We start from the raw sequence: 19941 nt of genomic DNA, 5'->3' as shown, positions 1-19941 counted from the left end.
TAGGGAGAGAAATCTGCCTGAGAGATTTACAGATATTTCCACTTTATTTAAATTATGAGGGGCAGGAACAACAGGCTGTGGGAACATTTTCTATTAATTGAGGAAAATTAGCTGTGGATGTAAGTAGAGAAATTGTTTGTGTTCTTTGCAGTACCTCCAAATGGCCTGGTTGTTTACTGTGGTACAATTGTAACAGAAGAAGGAAAAGAAAAGAAAGTCAACATTGACTTTGAACCTTTCAAACCAATTAATACTTCATTGTATTTGTGTGACAACAAATTCCATACAGAGGTAAGAAGTTCATCGAATATTTTCATTACCCGGAAAGAAACCCCATACCCATTAGCAGTCATTCCCAGTCCTCCCTCCCTACCCCCACACCCCAAGATCTCTCAGCTCTAGGCTACCCCTAATCTATTTTCTCTCTGTGGATTTGCTTGTGCTGGGCATTTCAATATAAATGGAATGATAGAATGGATGGCCTTTTGTGCCTAGCTTCTTTCACTTAGCATGTTTTCAAGGTTCATCCATGTTGTGGCATGTATTTTGCTTCATTCCTTTTTATTACCAAATAATATTTGCCACATTTTACTTATTTAACATCATTTGATGAATATGTTGTTTCCACTGTTTGTTATGAATAATACTGCTTTGAACATACAAGTTTTTGTATGTCCATATGTTTTCATTGGGGGCAGGTATATACCTAGGAGTGAAATTTCTGGGTCATATGGTAACTGTTTAACCATTTCAGGAATTGCCAGTCTGTTTTAATTGTGCCATTTTACAAGGCTGGCTTTTATTTTTTTTTAATTATTATGGCACTGAATGATATGATCATTCAGCATGTTTGAGGAAAGTGCTAAGCTGGGTTTGAAGAACTAATTAGAAGCAAAGAAATAATTGGTTACCTGATCTCCATGTCTCCTTATGTATCCATGATACTTCTCTACATTTCTCGCTTAGTTTTCAGCTCACAGATTGTAAAATCTTTATTAGCAGGTCCATAAGAGCTTCCCCCGCCCCCTATAAAACTTTTGAGTGACAGAGCTGCCATAATATGATGAACATTAAGGGTGGAAAGGAAAACTCATTAGAGTGACCTAAATCAGTCAACAGTAGAACAATCAGGAATTCACAGCTGGCTCCTAGTTCAGTCTCTTGCCTTTCATCGACCTAGGGGAAAACCTCTACAGTGGAATTAGAATTGACATTTGTCGACACAGTTTACAATGGATGATTTTGCTAACTTGACAGGAAGTTCAGTTCCAGTCAGATCTTGAGCGGTTGCATAGATGGTGGAGACTGATTTTCTCTTGGCTAACACAGCCTCCTTCTGGCAAAAGCTTTATTGGAGAAGCTCTTTGCCACCCTCTCCAACTTAACTGTTGTCTGGTTTGATGAAAGCAGATTTTAAATCTTGTTCATTTAAATAGTACCTGGTACTCATGTTACCTAGTTTTAGCTTACTTACTAAGTTAGCTTCATTGGTTTTTCTAAACCTTAACTCCTCTTCCAAGACACCATTTCATTGTGCTAGCTTTATCTTGGCTTTAACGTGTATGTCAATAACTACATACGAATGTGGCATACTGAACAATACAACTTACGTCGTGTTTAATCGGGATATTTATACATTCTTACGAGGGATAAGTCTATTCCCTGATGAGCAGGCTTGTTAAAAACCTAAATTAATCAAGCTGCGTATCAGAGGTTATTGGGATAAGGCAAAATTTTTAACGTGGGCAATACTCATGTCTTTTTTTTTTTAATATCCGCCAACACTTTGTTTTATTTAATTTTTTTTTGTTTTGTTTTATAAATTTATTTATTTTTGGCTGTGTTGGGTCTTCACTGTTGTGCACGGGCTTTCTCTAGTTGCAGCGAGCGGGGGCTACTCTTCGTCGTGGTGTGCGAGCTTCTCATTGCAGTGGCTTCTCTTGTTGTGGAGCACGGGCTCTAAGTTGCGCAGGCTTAAGTAGTTGTGGCACATGGGCTCAGTAGTTGTGGCTCGCAAGCTCAGTAGTTGTGGCACACGGACTTAGTTGCTCCGCAGCATGTGGGATCTTCCCAGACCAGGGCTCGAATCTGTGTTCCTCTGCATTGGCAGGCAGATTCTTAACCACTGCGCCACCAGGGAAGCCCAATATTCATGTCTTAATGCTAATTACCGGGCGTGCTTTGGTAAAAGGGTGATTCTTAGTGATTAATCTGCTTTCCAGTCAATTCCTGAAGGAGGTATTTTCTTCCTCAGTTAAATGGTTTGGGTAATAATTAGTGCTAAAGAGGCTGCCACCTAGTAATTAGTCATCCACCAAGTCTATAGAATTTAAACTCCATCATGGAAAGTCTTGCCCATCTATATGGGTCCCAGGACTATTTAAATATTTTCTCTTTCAGGAGGCAGAAATACAGTGATATAATGCTAACCCAGAAGGAAGATTTTCCCCCATAAAAATTCAGAATTATTACCTGTAGTACCTTCAATATAAAATTGAGTTTTAGATCCTGATATCATTAATGATACTCAAGACATAGTTAAATGAAACATTTAAAAATCAGATCTTTTTATAGACTGTTTCTGGGTTTTGTACTCAGTGAGTACTACTCTAGAGTTGATTTACAAGATACTCTTATTTGCCATAGTGAATACCGCCTATTAATGCTGGGGTTATTAATGGTAACAGAAAGTCAACTTTTGGAGGTTAGACTTTGAATGTTATGTTCCCTAGACCATCATCAGTCTAAAATCAAGGACCTAGGAAGAATTTGAGCCCTGTAACTCTGTATTAGTTTTGCATTCCTGTGCCTAGGTCAGCTTTGTAAAAAGGCTTCACATTGATATTGTTGGTTTTCTCCTGAATCTGGTTCAAATTTGTCCATGTGAGTTACATATTTATAGCTGAAGTCTATAAATTACTCCATGAAATGGTTTTTCTGTAGTACTCATACAAGTGAGTGGAGAGGGCTTGTATATGTCCTTTTGGATTTTTGTCTTGACTTTAGCAAAGCTTTGAGGTTTATTGTGTGGTACCTGTGTTTGCTTTTCAGGCTCTTACAGCACTACTTTCAGATGATAGCAAGTTTGGCTTCATTGTAATAGATGGTAGTGGTGCACTTTTTGGCACACTCCAAGGAAATACAAGAGAAGTTCTGCACAAATTCACCGTGGATCTCCCAAAGAAACATGGTAATCTAGGAAGAGAACATGAGCACCTTTCCTTTGTATCTGATTAAAGAAGCAAATTGTATAACAGGGGAAAGTAAATCCAGATGATGGGAGAAGCATCATGCAATGACTTGTTGGTGCTTGTGGCTCTTTTGACTAGAGAATTAGTGGTCACTCTGGGAAAGCCAGTAATAGTTTATACCAAACATTTAAGTTAAGGGAATAGTGATTTTCCTCTTTCTCCTTTCCTTGGGGAATAGCATGATTATATAGTTACTTTTTAATTAGCAAGGCATCTTGTACTTTTTAATAATTGACTTTTTCTCTCACTACTTTTCTTTGTCAAAGGTAGAGGAGGTCAGTCAGCCTTGCGTTTTGCCCGTTTAAGAATGGAAAAGCGACATAACTATGTTCGGAAAGTAGCTGAGACTGCTGTGCAGCTGTTTATTTCTGGGGACAAAGTGAATGTGGCTGGTCTTGTTTTAGCTGGATCAGCTGACTTTAAAACTGAACTAAGTCAATCTGATATGTTTGATCAGGTAAGTGAGAAGTAGATGCTCCTTTATGTAAGTTTCTAGGTGAGAGTAGTTGAGTTCTCTGAGTGCTGGGACATGCACATCTTTTTTACTTTTACAGTGAAAAATTCTGTGTTAAAAACCTAGCTCTGAGTGGACAAAATTCCATGTGTATTATTAGGAATATTAGGAGATATTCCCCCATGTCTTTCTGGACTTTTTTTCTTTTGAAATCAGCCATTTTTGGGATAGTATCTTTCTGGACCCTATGTTGGCCCCTGCTTTTTGTGGGTTGCCATAATTGGCTTTAAAATGGAGTTTGATTTCAAAGAAACTAGGACTGGTTTTTCCTGTCTTTTTCCTGGAGGTAAGTAAAGCAGTGAACCTCTCAGCAATATGACGGAGCTGATTAAGCCTAAAGCGTTTAATCCAGAAAGCTCTATTGGTTTATGACTTGGGCTGGGCATAACACATTCCCAAGGTGTTCTTCTGGTGTGGGGTAGTAGCATTACAGTAGAAGGCTCACTAAAGAAGCTGTCTTATATACTCTACCACCTTATATAGCAGGAACCAATAGTTCCTCCTTTCCTCCACAAGACACTTTGTTTTGTTTGTGTTTAATGAGTTAGGCTTTTATAGATCTGATAGAATGTGTGATATTATTGGCTAAGAAGTTTATCCTGGCAGTGTTCTTCAGTGAGACCTATTCATGAGTAAATTTGGCTCTTTCCCCTCCTCTTGAGGCTTCACTGATCGTGTTGCTAGTTTTGCATGTCATTAAAAGGTAATGGGTCTTGGTAAGGGTGTTCTGAAGTACTAATGATGTGCTTTTTAAATTTTTTTTAATTGTGTCAGAGGTTGCAATCAAAAGTTTTAAAATTAGTTGATATATCTTATGGTGGTGAAAATGGATTCAACCAAGCTATTGAGTTATCTACTGAAGTCCTCTCCAACGTGAAGTTCATTCAAGAGAAGAAGTTAATAGGTATCAGTGAAATGCAACTTACTTACTGTGAAATGTTTTTGTATGTATATGTGTATGTATATGATTATATGTACGAAACAAAACACTGAAAAGGTAGAAGGAAGATTTAGCATTTTAAGTCCTCTTCAGTGGAATCATTAATCTTTCTTTAGTTGTTAAGTCTAATAAATGTGTTTGTTTTTCTACTGTTTTTACTGTTTTTGGCAATAGGAACCAAACTTCAGTTAGAGTTCCCATATTAATTATCCTTTGTAATAAGAGTGATGAATAGAGAGCTCAAATTAAAAATTAATGGGGCCATTGTTTGGCTATGTTTCTAATTTGACACACATTTCCAAATGATTGTGTATTTGGCCCAACTATTACCTCTTCAGAGTCATTTTCTGGAGCCTCAACTAGCAGTGTGATTTTTCACTGACATTTGGCACTTACTCATTTTTAAGTTGACTTTTTTCTCTTCCCGATTTTGAGTAAGAAGGTCTGTATCTACAAAAGAAACCTTAATATATGTTCTTAATGACCTGTCCCTAACCACAGGGCGATACTTTGATGAAATCAGCCAGGACACGGGCAAGTACTGTTTTGGAGTTGAAGATACACTAAAGGCTTTAGAAATGGGAGCTGTAGAGATTCTAATAGTCTATGAAAATCTGGATATAATGAGATATGTTCTTCATTGCCAAGGCACAGAAGGTATGAGAATTAGAAAATAAGATGACTATTACTGACCTGTGTATTCAAGAAGCCTGGGAGGGAGATTTGGGAAAGGTGGCTGATTTCAGGAGCAATGAAAAGGCAGATCTATACCGTGTTTCCCAGTCTTTCAGTCTGTATCCAATTGAACTGATAAATGTCTACCTAAGATTGTTAAATATTTTGAGGACAAGGGCTATATCTTAAATATCTTTGGTGTTTCCTTATGATAGGAGCAGTGTACCTGGTAGACATTCATTCATTGCATGCTGACTAATGTTCTTATGAAAAGAAGGTTGCTAGAATGCGTTCAGGAGCTCTTTCATCTAACCTGATTCATCTCATGGAACTTAAACCTGTTAATATGAGAAGCGGGTTAACACATTCTTTTTTCCCCAATGCTGCAGAGGAGAAAATTCTCTATCTAACTCCAGAACAAGAGAAGGATAAATCTCATTTTACAGACAAAGAGGTATGTGATTGGTTTGGTGATACACACAAGGAAACATAAATCCATATGTTAGAGCCCTGGCAGCACAGAGTAGCATCAGCCTTGGAAAACCAAACCTCGTACTTGCTGGCAGTGGGGAGTACCGGGAGGTGGTCAGCTCCGGTATGCCACATACTGATCTGATTCCAAAGAAGGAGGCCAGGTCATGGTTACCCTGGTTCCTTATTTTTAAAGAAAACATTCTCATACTTGAAAAATGTTTGAGAGGAAGATTAATTAAATAGTTCCTCTCCTGCACTGTGAAGTCTGTGCTGCTTTCTTCATTTACTTTACCAGCTCTTCTACTAAAGCAGCTTCTACAGGTTTGGCCTAACTGCACCACCACAGCTTCAAGTGTTACCTGCTCAGCACAGGTCCCTTTTAATTGGTAGCTTCTTCAAGTTCTGAGTTGAAGGACTTTGGTTTTTACAAGCCTGCTCCAAAAAGCAGTTCTGGCGTGTCTCTTCTTGGCTGTTGAATGAGTGCTGCCTAGAGACACTTTATAACAGCCTGACTTCTAGAGACAACAGGAGGAACCATAAGCTGCAAAACTGCCAAGTGTGTTAACATTTCCTTATTGAGGCTAGAGCCTGGGGAAGAATGTTGTTTGAAGTAATCAGAATTTCTGTGCTGTTGCAATTATATCACCAGAAACCATAATTCGCTCACAGTTTCACATACATAGATACGACAGGGACAAGGAGAATGTTGGCAGGCAAGGGAGCAAGCGTTCCTGTCTTGATATATCCTAATCCCATTGTTTCTGTATCTCGTGGCTGCCCCTGCAGACAGGACAAGAACATGAGCTGATTGAGAGCATGCCCCTGCTGGAGTGGTTTGCTAACAACTATAAAAAATTTGGAGCTACATTGGAAATTGTCACAGATAAGTCACAAGAAGGATCCCAGTTTGTGAAAGGATTTGGTGGAATTGGAGGTGAGTAGCAAATCAGAAAACTAATAGCCAGGGTCTCAGGCCACAGCCTTTTCCTGGCTATCCCAAAATAACGTTAACTTCAGGTGAGGTGTGCTCATCATCCACTGAAGCAAGGGATTGAGGCAGTGCATGTGCAGGTTCCTTGGTTGGGACCACTTTTTATCATCTCTTTGCTTTCTATAATTCTGCAAGGGGATGGGGCTTCCCTTAATGGAGTGAACGTGCTCCCCACCCCCCAGTTCTGTGAACCACAGCTATTGACTGTTTGTTTGTTTCCCCAGGTATCTTGCGGTACCGAGTAGATTTCCAGGGAATGGAATACCAAGGAGGAGATGATGAATTTTTTGACCTTGATGACTACTAGGTAGTCGACATGGGTCCGGCAAAACGTGCCTCACCCTCCAGCATCCAACCCAAGGAGCATACCCGTGGTGGAATCCAAACAGATCCCTGCCTTACAATTGGAACATTTCCAGAACTTAGTCCATGAGCATTGGATATTGAAAAGAAAACCGAAACAAAAACCAGACCCAACCCTACACTTTGGTTTGTCATGGTGTCAGCACAGCAGCCTACAACTAAGTTCCTAAATGCCACTTTGGACTAATTTAAAAAAGAATCCCAGTTTTTACTTTTACTTGATGGTGAAATTGGTTGCTCTTGTATTTTATGGAACAAAAATGATTTTTTTAACCTTCATACATAGAAGCAAAATACTTTAACTGCTGTAAACCTTCAAAAGTTAATAGAAATGAGATCCTACTGGTTTGTTTCTTATTTTGATTGGAGAAAAATTAAATTGCTGCATTTCGCAGTGACCCATTTACATGGCATTCTCAGCTTAGACTGCATAAGAAGAAATATATGTGGTGAAATGTTGGAACCATTTCTCTCTTGGTCTCTGTTTAATGTTGAAAGGGTGAGCTAATAGGAGGCAGTTTCAACTTCACTCCCTCACACTACCCCTCCCCTCCAGACTGTCAGTTTCAAGAATGCAGATTGCATTGCAAAGATAAACTGACACATGAAGCATTTGGGCCAGTGCTCTGTTTCCTTCCATCTGTTTTGCAGGCGCATTTGTGCCCGGGGTTTGGGAGCCCTTAGCATCAATTGCTTTGACAAGGGTTTGCATAATCTTGCATACTAGAAACTAGTTTGGGATGGATATGATGGGGCTTCTGTGCTATTGCTGGGATTGGGAGAAATAAAACATGCAATTTAAGTGGAAGCAAAGAAATTTAAAGAATATTTTATTTTGCTTGGGTCTGTCCTTGGTAAAAGGGAGGTGGTCATGTTTTCCTTGTGTTGGATGGCATGAGATTATATTGTTTTGATTTTTTAAAAATGAACTGCAAGGTTTTCACAGGAACAACAGACAAGACATGTATGACTGTGCATGTAATTGTAAACCCCTGACCTGGTGGGGTTGGAGCATCTGTTTCAAATATGGGACTTACAAGCACCTCTCATAGGAGAAATTATGGGAGGAGGGTGGGAAGGGCAGGGATGGGAAGGGATGGGACACAGCTTTTGGCACCAAGGACTTAACCACGTTGGATCCAAAAGTGGGCCTGAAAACCTGAAGCTTATGCTTCACAGCTGGGCTGTAAATCGGACTTGACCCCAGCTGACATGCAAGGTCATGGCGTGCCTGAGGTGGTGACAGTGAACAAAGTGTATAGGACGTGCCCAGTGGTAGCAATGGAAAAAAAGTATATCAAATGGACTTTGAAGGACCAAAGGTTTTAAAAGTCAATTGGTATCACCCCACACTGCTAGGGTAGTGGGGTGCATTTGGTTTTCAAATTGGGTACTTTTTAACACTTTAGTGCCTGACTGCTGTTCTTCACTGACTTGACTCAGTCACTCGTAGCTTTATTGGTCTGAACCAGCTCCTTGTTCCCAGGTTACAGACCTGCCTATCGTTCCAATAATCCTGTTTCACTTGAATGAAGGGAGTATGTCTTAAATGTAAAGCTTCTGGTTCTCACACTGTACTCTGAGGTCCAAATGACTGTCTATGTATAACCTGATGTCTCAACCCCCAGTGAGAAGAGTCAATTCTTTGGTATTCACCAACGCGGGAGGCTTCACCGGAGCAGGCTTTTGCTTTGGGCTCTGCTGTTTGTTTGCAGAACACCCAAGAGCGAGCAAACATGCTCTCTTCACAGCAGTACCTTAGGGTTTTGCCATTGTAAATGGGTCTAATGTGATATGACAAGACCAGAGAAATTGGATGTAAATTTACATTTTTGAATATGCTTGTTGTTTCACATGATACATTTAGGGTATGCAGCTCCTTTTGTAGTTTTTATTTTTACTATTTAAGTTTGGAAATGATGCCAAATTTTTGTATTTCTTTAATCAATGTGTTCTCTTTGGTGATATATATTGCATTATATATTGATGTGTGTATCAATATATACTGATATGTATTACACTTACACATACAAACACATAAATAAGAAGGGGTGAAAACCGTAGCCTTTGCATTCTCTATAGCCTCTACGGAGAGATCCTAAGCAGCAAAATCTTGGTGTTGTGATGTACAGAAATGGAGAAGAGTATTAAACCATATTTAAGAATATACTTTGTGTGCTTGAGATTCTTTAGGACTGTTCCTAAGAAAGGTCTAAACCGAGGAGAACAGTGAGTGAGCTCTCTAAGGCACATGTCAGTTTCATCATAGTTACTAACTTTTCAGCCTTAGATTTAGTTGTCTTTGGCTACATTTGCCTATAGAAGGGTATATGCAAAGGGTATCTGAGGTCATGATCCCAGTGTTAACACCAGAGAAAAGAGGTTCCAGTTGCTAGAGCCAAACGAATTTGTATCTTACTCTATTCTACATGCATGCCCAAGGGAAACTTGCCCTTTTTTAGGAAAAGGTGTTATGCCATGTTACCTCAACATTCCATGGAGGTAGATGGTGCTTCCCATTTTATAAGACAGGCCAGAAGAGGTTAAGTAGCAGCTCTTTAGTGGTGAAGCCAAATTTTATCCCAGGCCTAATTCCAAAGTTGATTCTCTTTCTACATCTGCTTGCGTTTGAGTCAATAGAATGGTCCAGATGGAAGAGCAGAAACTAAGCCTCCCCACCTTGATCTTGCATACCTGGCACGGGGTAGGAGAGCAATAACCTCATTTAAGAGCAAGTCAGAGGCTGGCTCAGCGGAGCAGGGCTTCTAGGCTGTATCAAAACAAGAAGATTTTTTTTTTTTTGCAGTACACGGGCCTCTCACCGCTGTGGCCTCTCCCGTTGCAGAGCACAGGCTCCGGACGTGCAGGCTCAGCGGCCATGGCTCACAGGCCTAGCCGCTCCGCGGCATGTGGGATCTTCCCGGACCGGGGCACGAACCCGTGTCCCCCGCATCGGCAGGCGGACTCTCAACCACTGCACCACCAGGGAAGCCCAGAAGAGGATTTTTGTTTCATTTGTTTTTCCAAAAGTGGAGGTACTTAGAGCTTCTATTTGGTAGCTTAGGAAGCCTAGTTGAAGTATCAAGGTGGTATGTGATTTAATTTCTCCAAATTTAAGAAGTCAATGTTTTTAACAAAATTCACCAGTAAGGGAACCTATTGTGTCACTTTGCTTTTTCAGCATACTTTTGCCCAGTTTCTTATCTGATTTAGATGATAGCCTTGATAAAACCCAATCACCCTATGGGAAGGGGCAGACATGCCCCATGCATGGTGGAGGTACAGTTTTTTCTCCTGATGCATTCCTAGCTGCTGTTTGAAATCAAAAGTTAGAAGGCAGCACAGTAGTGCCGATTATGTGGGCTGTTGTGCTTGCCTGTCTGGGCCTGCAGCACTTGCCATCTTTTGTTCTCCAGCTCCAGTTCTCATGCCATGGTGCTCCCAGACAGGCAGTGTATTCAAGGTGGAATTTAAGCTTCATGCCAGCTTCTCCCTTGTTGCCAATTTGAGTGAGCGCCTGCTGAGACTCCTGCCTGCCAAGTCTCACCCTGATAGGACTGTGCCTCCCAGGGACATAGGAACTGACCAGCCAAGAAGTGTGGAAGCAATGGGTGCCAAAGTTATTAAAGGTATGGCTGAATAACTGGCACTAGAAGTATATGTGAAAACCATTTATCTCCAGGGTTCTCTGACAATAAGCTTCAAACGTGTCTGGGAACTCTGCTTCAGATAGAGTCTGAAATTGCTTGGCAAGCTCATCCTTGGGTTCAGTTAAGAGCCCAGGACAAAGAGCCAGCTCTTTGGACAAACATCTCTGGTTCTGTCTCTGCCATTAGTTGGACTTCTGATTTCAGATAAGTCCCTTCCTACCCCTCAGTTTCCCTATCAGTGTAAGGATGACTTTGAATCTAAAGAGTCTTTCCAGCTGTAAAGCTATCAGGATATAATGGTGAGCAGGAGATCTGACTGGAAAAAAGATCCTGCCAGTAAGACTTTGCCCATGTCTCTGAGTAGCAATTTCCCTACCTGTAACAATGCCTACTCCATAAGGACTGTGGTAAGGATTAAATGCAATAAGTCACGTGAAATACATAGTACAATGCCTGGCACTTAGCAAGGGCTCACTCAGATGGAAGATGATCCTAAACTTGGTCCTCAGGAAGTGACCTGGGTGAGTTTGCACTGGCATCCACGAGGTGGTGCTAGAGTTAAGGATACTGGTTGTGGAAGAAAGTTGATTCTGGTGGGGAGATTTCTGACAAGCATTAAGAGATGACTGGGACAGTTTGCTTACCTTTAAAATTTGGCTATATGGAGAAGGGAAACTACCAAAGAAAGTAGGGATGAGCGAACAGAGAGGAGAAACAGGAGTCTCAATCTGGGCTTCAAGCTACCCATCTGAAAAATAACGACAATCACTAACATTTGTTGGACGGTTACCATGCACCAGGCAAGGTGCCATGTCACATGCATCATCTCATTTAATCCTTAGAAAAACAATGTGCTACATACTGCTGTATATCTGCCCATGTGGTTCCAAAGTCAATGCAAATACAGGTCGTTCCTCACTCAAGAAGAGAACAGGTGCTGGTACTGCTAAAAAGACAAGTCGACTCACCTCACCAACATTTGTGCCTTCAGAGACAACCAACAACTTGGAGTGCAACTGGAAGGCATCCATCTAGAAGTTATGTCCTTCCCCCAGGACACACACCTTTTGACTGATCAGCCCAGCTTAGCCCACAGCCACAATTGAGAATGGATAAAAGGAGCTCCCTTGGACTCTAGAGGATCCCTGTAATTTATCCAGCATCTTCAAAGAAGAATGTACACACATAACGGAATTTCTCAGCGACTAGGGCATCTGCCCCTACTCTTAAAAACATGTTGTCAGTAGGGCAATTAATGAAATTGGAATGTGGACTATGGATAAAAGTATTGTATCTATGTTAAATCTCCTGAACTTGATAACTATATGTGGTTACATAAGAGAATACCCTTTTTCTTAGGAAATATACACTGAAGTATCAGGGGGTTTAAAATGAGACATTCACTTAGGGAATTTTTGAAATTTCAGAAATATGGAAGAAAAACATAAAAGCATCATTTAACTAACATTTTAGGGTCATCATGAACGCCCATTATAGAACAGTGTGATATAATGAGTGTTTAGGTTCTAAATGATTCACAAGGTATCTAAAACACAACTTTAGTTTGATTCTTCATTCAAGTTTGGTTTTTACTCAGAATTTGGGTTTGACTCAGATCAGCATCTAGAAGAGTTCATTCTGCTGCAGGGTACGCAGTTGAGGAGAAATCCCTACTGAGTCAGCCAGAGGGGCGAGGGGGCTGAGCCTGGGAATTGGGCCCAGACTGGAAGGAAGTGAGCAGAGGCAGTGCCAGGAGAGGAGTGCTGTCAGTCACACACCTCAGAGATGAAATCAGCTTTGAGGTTGGACCAGTGCTAGGTGAGATGAGACAGTAGGAAGAACAGGGCTTCTTGGGGGACCCTTGACCCCTGGCTCACTGAGCAACCAAGGGGGTGATGGGAAGAAGGGAAAGCTGTATCTCAAAGCCTAAAACCCATTCACAGAAAGGACAAGTGTCATCAGACTCTACTCGTTTATCTACAGCCACACCCTTCTGTTGCCCCATACTTTCACTTCTTAAGGAATCATAATTTTAGCACTTACAAGGGCCCTGGACCTTACTATTCCAATCCCCTAATTAGGAATAGGAAAGCTGAAGCCCACAGAGCAGCACGACGACCTGTCATGTTCATGCAGCAGATGACAAGAGCCAACATGAGCAGCTGATATTGCAACTCCAAATTCAGTACTCTTAACACATGGAGGATCTTGTTATTCATCTAAGCCCCTTCTCCCCCTTGTTAGAGATGAGAAAAGGGAGGATCAGAGAGACTAAGGGAGTGGCCTGAAGCCAAAGACAGAGCTGGGAGGGGAAAGGAGGCCAACATCCAGGTGGAGTTATGAAAGTTGTTTTGAAGTCACTTCCCTGTGAGTCAGGGTTGGCTTGAGTGTGTAGACTAACTTGCTTCTCCAGCCCCGAAGGTTCCATATTAGCCCCATCTAGGTTTCCCTTACAGTCAGACTTCCAGCTCTTCCACTTGGGTGAGATACCCTGCCTGGGCTCAGCCTCTTCTGCTTGGTTCTTCATCCTAACCCAAAGGAAACCTAGGGGGCAAACCCATTTTCAAATCAGGAAAAGAGGGTGGAAACGTCAGAGAGAGGCCCTGCAAACAGGAATGGCAAGGATCTTCTGAGGTAAAGGCAAGATGCAGGAATATTCTGCTACATGGGGGAAGGGAGGTGGGAGCCAGGATTGAGAACAAGGAGAAATCAGGGCTTGATGCTGGAATGCCTGCCCCAAGTTGTATGGCTGTCCAGACCTAAGTACTGGGTTGGCCCAAAAGTTCCTTTGGTTAAGGAATACATTGTTCAATACAGTTCTTGGTGAAAATGAAAAATGTGTCTTTTATTTTTGCTTAAAACCAAATGAACTTTTTTTGGCCAACCCAATACATTCCCGGGCTAGGCTGAAGAGTGGGATGGACCAATCACCTCACATCACAATTCCTACTGGAGGGCCTGCAAAGGGGGACTCTGTTTGTAATAGGACAGGATGTCACCTGAGGAAGAGGAGTTGCATTCCTGTGCTCAGGGTTAGAGGCCCTCCCTCACACCCCTGTCAAACTTGGATTCTAGAGAGAGATGGCAAGGAAGGGGCTCTGCTCCTCCCTGGGGAGCTGAGCAAAGGCCCTCAGAAACTCAGTCTCCTCCAGACTCTGTTTCCACAGACATAGCTCATTGCCACCTCTATTCCTTACATTGTGCTTGGGTTAACTCTGGTCTCATTCTTTCATTCAGCAAGCATTTAGAGACATTTCCTATGTACTGGGCCCTGTGCAAGATGCTGGGATGCAGTGGTGAAAAACAGTCACTGTCCCTGCCCTTCAGCACTTACACTCCAGCAGGAGAGACAGCAAGAATGACAATAAAAGTGAGGAGTATTAAAGGATGAGGAGAGGGCACCCCTACTTCATCTGGGGGTGGCCAAGCTGCCTGGTGAGCCAGGGTCAGCCTGGAGAGGTGAAAGGCGAGTTTGGAAAGGCAGATGTGCTGGTCCTGACTTGACCCAAAGGCCAGGAAACAGCTTTACTGTGGTATAATTTACAAACTATAAAATTAACCCACTGTAAGTATAGCTTGGTGATTTTTTTGAAATAAATTCGTACAGTTGTACAAACATTACACAATCCAGTGTCCATCTCTCAGAAAGGTCTTTTGTGCCCCTTTAGTCAATTCTTGCTCACTCCCAACCCTAAGCAACCAATGATCTGCTTTCTGTCTCTATGGTTTTGAATTTCCTAGAAATTTCACGTTACCAGAATAGTGCTATATGTAGTCTTTTACATCAGGTTTCTTTCACTTAGCTTCCTTCATTTAGATGGATTTTTTACATACATCCATGTTGTTGCATGTTTGTTGCTTTTTATTGTTGAGTAGTGTGATACAGTAAGAAATATATATTTGGTCTTTATCTCCTGTTCTTGGTACACAGCTTCTCTAAAACCCCTGGAATCTCTAGCGTGATGAGTGTCTTTTGTATGCTAGTGAGATGCCCAGATAGTTTCAAGAAGGGGGCTGCTTGCCAAAAAAACCCCAGGATTACAGGGTTGGAAGGTTCAGCCCCACCCCAAGAGAGGGGAGAGGCGCTTAAGATCGAATTACCAATGGCCAATGATTCAATCAATAATGCCTACATGACAGTGCTTCCATAAAAATCCCTAAATTATGGAGTTCAGAGAGCTTCCAGTTTGGCGAACACACTAAGGTACTGGGAGGGATCCTTGCAATTCTATATGAATATGAGGATCAACTTTTCCATTTCTTCAAAAAAAAAAAAAAGCCATTGGAACTTTGATAGAGATCACACTGAATCTGCAAATTGCTTTCGGTAGTATTGCCATCTTAAAGATATTAAGTCTTCTAATCCATAAACACAAGATGTCTTCCCATTTATTTAAGTCTCTAATTTCTTTTGTAGTAGTCTGTGTATAAATCTTTTACTTCCTTGGTTAAATTTATTCCTAGGTATTTTATTATTTTGGATGCTACTGTAAAGGGAATTTTCTTAATTTCCTTTTTAGATTGTTCACTGGTGTCATTCTGGTTTTGATTTTCATTTTCATGATGACTAATGTTGTTGAACATCTTTTCATAATCTTTTCATGTGCTCATCAGCCATTCATATGTCTTTTTTGGTAAATGTAATTTCATTCTTAATCTCCCACTCTGTATTTCTAGAGTGGAGAGAGGGGAAGTCCCTTTGTCTCTCTCACATACTTTCTCCCTTCTTCCATTTCTCTTTACTTTCAGAAAGTACTTAACAGGTAGAGGGATAGCATAGTGCAGGGGGTTAACAACACAGACACTGAAGCCATATCTAGGTCCCACTCTGCCATATACTAGCTGCATGACCATACTTCTTTTTCAGTTTCTTCAAGGTTTAAATAGGGTGTTTTGTTAAATAAGCTTTTATTTCATTTGTTACACAAGATAACTACAGCCTACTACAGCCAAGCATTGTGCTAAACCCTACAATGCAGTCATGAGCAAAAGGGACACAGCCAATGAGCTTCCAACACATTATTCCAGTGAATATGAAACCCCAATTGCAATTAACACCTGAGGGAGGGCCACAGGTAAGTGTCTGTCACAGGGCATTTTGACCTGGCTATCACCTGTTCTGAAGACACTGGTGCTTTAACTGAGCACAGGAGATGTTAGCTAAGCCAAGAGGAGGAAGAGCATCCCAGGCAGTGAGAACATGTAGGGGGTGGCACAGTACAGCTGAGGAGGCAAGTGGAGAGCAGTGTGGATGAAGCTCAGAGAATGAAAGGGGAATGTGGTGGAAGATGAAGCTAGAAGAGGCCAGCATGGGCAGACTGGATTGAGACTCAAAGGCCTTGCTGAGAACTTGAAATTTTATTCTGAAGAATAGGAGAAGCTGCTGAGGTGTTTTAAGCAGAAGGGTGACAAATTCAAATTTGTTTTTCAAAGAGATCCTTCTGGACACAGTACAGTTTGAGAAGACAGCATGAGGCTGAGTCCTGAAGTACTAGAACACTTAATATCCAAATAGAGCCTTGTACGTCAAAATGTGTAAGCAATGAAAGAGAGGCCTTCAAGAAGAGATGATCACCTACAAATCAAATGCTGCTGAGAATTACTCAAGGAAGATGAAGACTGGAAAAAATCTACTGAACTCAGAGTCAGGAGGTCCCTGGTAACAGCTAAGGAGCCCCCAAACACTGCTGCTCAGACCTCAGAGTCTGTCTGCCCTCTCTACAGCCCCACAGCCACTGCGTCAGGACTTCCCCTCTGGCAGATCAGAGCAGGTCTTTCTCATTAAGCTTCTTAGGAGGATTCCCTGGCAGCTCTCCTGGCTGGTTGCACCAGATACATCATGGGGCCAGGCCAGTTTGACCATGTCTGCCTATCTCATCTAACCCACCTCACCCATTTCGCTACTCGGGAGCCAGAGGTACCTACTGGGTGCCACCATGCAGGCAGCCTCATGCCATGGCTAAGTGCTACTCTGAAGGCAGACACCAGTTCCTAACAGCTCTACCACTAATCAAGATCTTGGTGAAAGATTTCTTTTCAATTAAAAAAAATTTTGTTTTTGAATTTTTTTGATTTTTTTTAAATTTTTGGCTGCGTTGGGTCTTCATTGCTGTGCGGGCTTTCTTTAGTTGCGGTGAGCGGGGGCTACTCTTCACTGCACTGTGCAAGCTTCTCACTGCGGTGGCTTCACTTGTTGCGGAGCACGGGCTCTCTTGTTGTGGAGAAACTAAGCCTGTGTGCCACAACTACTGCACAGGCTTCAGCAGTTGCAGCATGTGGGCTCGGTAGTTGTGGCACGTGGGCCCTAGAGCGCACGGGCTTCAGTAGTTGCAGCTCAGTAGTTGTGGTGCGTGGGCTCTAGGGCGCGCAGGCTCAGTAGTTGTGGCACACGGGCTCTAGAGCACAGGCTCAGTAGTTGTGGCGCATGAGCTTAGTTGCTCTGCGGCATGTACGATCTTCCCAGACCAGGGATCGAACCCGTGTCCCCTGCATTGGCAGGTGGATTCTTAACCACTGCGCCACCAGGAAAGTCCTGGTGAAAGACATTTAAGTGGCCGAAACTGTTTTCCAATTTGTAAAACGCTGTGCCAATGAAGCATGTATCAAATACTCCATCTAAGGAATTAGCTATCATAGGTTCATAGTCATTCATTCAACAATTGTTTATTGTACAAGTAATAGGGATATGATAGTCAACAAGACAGACGTCATCCATGTCAACACGGAATGCCTAATCTAGTGGGGGACCCAGTCAAGCAACGATTCAGTGCTTCCATGGGAAAAGCACAGGGTACTGGCAGAGGATTAGGTGGGTGGGGGAAAAAAGTCACACCCTTAGTCTTGATAGGGAGGGTTGATTTTTCTTTGGGCAAGATCATTCATTATAGCATAAATACAGGATTGGTGCCATTGGCAAGAGAAGGTTTGGTTCCTGTCCTTAGAGAGAATTTAATTTGGTTGAAGAGGCAAGCACAGGAAAACAACGAGAAGAAAAATGCAAAGAAATTCTAGGCAACTGTCATACTGGGTGTCACACTGGCTTTTTTTGCAAAAAGTCTCAGCTTATCTATACTCAGGTTCCAAATATCCCCACCATACACAGGCCTAAAAGCTGGGCCCCAGGGCCACTGGAGTATCTGTGTCTCTCAAGACAGGGAGCAACGCAGGACCGCTACTGCTCCATAGGATTTTCCCAGGCTCGAAGCCCTCTCACCCAGAAGTGAACACAAGGCCTGCCCAGCAGAGGTCTGGGGTTCCTGCAAATTCTGTAGCTGGAGAGGAGGCTGCCGGAGCTCCCCAGCTTCTCTCAGGCCTTCCTCCTCTGCTAGGTTCAGCTATGAATAGCTTGCTGGTTTCCAGCTGGGAATCTCCCAGCCCTGCAAAGAGTAAGCACCGCCTTCTCACCCTGTGCTGCCCTCAGCCTGGAGCAGAAGGGGGTGGTAGCTGGCAAGGGTAAGGAGACTAGATGAGGGAAGGGCAAGAATCACCACCCCAGAGAAACTGGCCACTGGACTACATTACCCACAATCCCAGATTGTAAATGGAAAGAAGAGGCCGCTGGAGGCCTGCAGCCTTAGGTAGGAACAAGTCCAGAGGTGTCCTAGTCCCTGGGTGTGCAGCCCAGGTCCAGACCCAGTTTTTTTTCCGAAATGTAACCCCTAAACCTTCAGTCATGGGCCTTAGAGATCATCTCCTCTCCATGTACCCAAATCACAGGCACTCCCTGAGGCCAGAGAGACAGACAAAACTTCTTCTATTTTGGCCTTATTCACAGCGTGTGCCTGTGCTTACCACCAAAGACTGGAAGTCTGTGAGTGATTTTATTCTGGATCAAGTCCAGAGGCTTCTTAGTGCTAAAAGCCCCCTCCCTGGCATATTACTTGACTTGTTACTCCCAAGCTCTGAGCTTTTATCTCCCTGCCTCACCTGAGGAAGAGCAAATGCTCACAGGTTGGTCCATGTTGCACTTCTGGAACCACGGCAGGGTGGGTGTTCAGGAACTGCTGCTGGTTTCGTCTCTGCTGAGATCTGGTCCCTCTCCGAGCTTTGCTCCTCTCCCAGCAGATAGATCAGGGTAACCACATGGCTGCGGCAGGTTTAAGTCCCTGGAGGCACTGTACGAGGGCCTGTGGGGGCCTGCTGGTTCCTGCAGTGGATAAACCGGAGCTGTCAGGCTGAGCAAGTGAAGCCATTCTGGGTGGTGGAGGCACCCAGTGGGCACCACTCCAGACCACAGTGCCACTGCAGGTGTACACCTGCCCCATCTCTGTCTCCCCCACCCCAACCTTCCAACTTTCCACACAAACTATTCATGTTGGGTTCTGGGGCTCATGAAGCTCCAGACCACAGGGAGCGTAGGAGGTGAAGATGTTAGCGGCTGGAACTAAAGTCGGGGACCCCTGTCCAAGGTGAAAAGGTACTGTGGCTATCCTGACAACAGGGTCCTTTCCCTCTTTCCCCTCGCTCAGATATAATAACAACTTTCACATACTGAGCCAGGCACCAGGAATGCGAAGAGGAGTAAGATCGAATCGCAGTCTCAATAAATAACCGATGTGTTAGGTGCATCCCAGACCCGTGGGGTGGGAAGGACTTATAGATGGCCAGAGGCCTGAAACAAGTAAGGGTTGAGTAGCAGTTCTACCAGAATGGTGTGGGAAGGGCATTCCAGGCCGAAGGGACAGCTTGAGTAAAGGCAGGGAGGAGCGAGAAACAGCAAGCCGGGAGGAAGGCAGGGCGAGAGAAATACCGAAGACCGACTAGCAAAATGCTAGCGGAGGCGCGCGGCGAACGAGGGCAGGCCCTCACAGCACGCTTAGGCTTGGGGTTTTAGGCCCCGGGCCGGGAGCCGAGGGAGGAACTCCAGTAAAGTCAGCTGCGCTTAGAGAATTAGGGGGAAAAGTGGGACAAAATATAAAACCGGTGGGGACAGTGGGAACCTCAGACCCTCTTGGGACGCCCAAGTCCGCCTGTCCCGCGTTTACCTCAGCCAGGCCGGGCCGCGCGTTCCCGGCCCCGCCGCCGCCCCCTCCTTGGCAGCGGGTCCCCTGGCCGCCGGCTTCAGGGCGCGGGCGGACCCGGAG

At 43.4% G+C, this 19941-nt stretch overlaps 1 protein-coding gene and 1 long non-coding RNA gene across 2 annotated transcripts in view; one reads left to right on the top strand and one right to left on the bottom strand.

The window, feature by feature from the left end:
- The window catches only part of ETF1 (eukaryotic translation termination factor 1), a 27975-nt gene extending 18600 nt beyond the window's left edge, over positions 1-9375 (top strand). Inside the window, exons 4-11 of the mRNA XM_060143686.1 lie at positions 152-291; positions 3052-3190; positions 3518-3708; positions 4540-4669; positions 5207-5362; positions 5770-5834; positions 6641-6788; positions 7070-9375. Of these exons, the coding sequence (XP_059999669.1) occupies positions 152-291; positions 3052-3190; positions 3518-3708; positions 4540-4669; positions 5207-5362; positions 5770-5834; positions 6641-6788; positions 7070-7152 (1052 nt within the window). The 3' untranslated portion in view covers positions 7153-9375. The remainder of the gene's footprint in view (positions 1-151; positions 292-3051; positions 3191-3517; positions 3709-4539; positions 4670-5206; positions 5363-5769; positions 5835-6640; positions 6789-7069) is intronic.
- Positions 1-19941, bottom strand: part of LOC132517096 (uncharacterized) — a 26683-nt gene extending 6742 nt beyond the window's left edge. The window contains exons 1-2 of the long non-coding RNA XR_009539586.1: positions 19843-19941; positions 18785-19004 (exon numbers count right to left, since the gene is read on the bottom strand). This is a non-coding gene — a long non-coding RNA (uncharacterized LOC132517096). The remainder of the gene's footprint in view (positions 1-18784; positions 19005-19842) is intronic.

Source organism: Lagenorhynchus albirostris, chromosome 3, assembly GCF_949774975.1.
Source record: "Lagenorhynchus albirostris chromosome 3, mLagAlb1.1, whole genome shotgun sequence".
Taxonomy (NCBI): Eukaryota; Metazoa; Chordata; class Mammalia; order Artiodactyla; family Delphinidae; genus Lagenorhynchus; species Lagenorhynchus albirostris.
The sequence above is the reverse complement of the archived record's forward strand: the minus strand, read 5'-3'. Positions and strand labels throughout refer to the sequence as shown.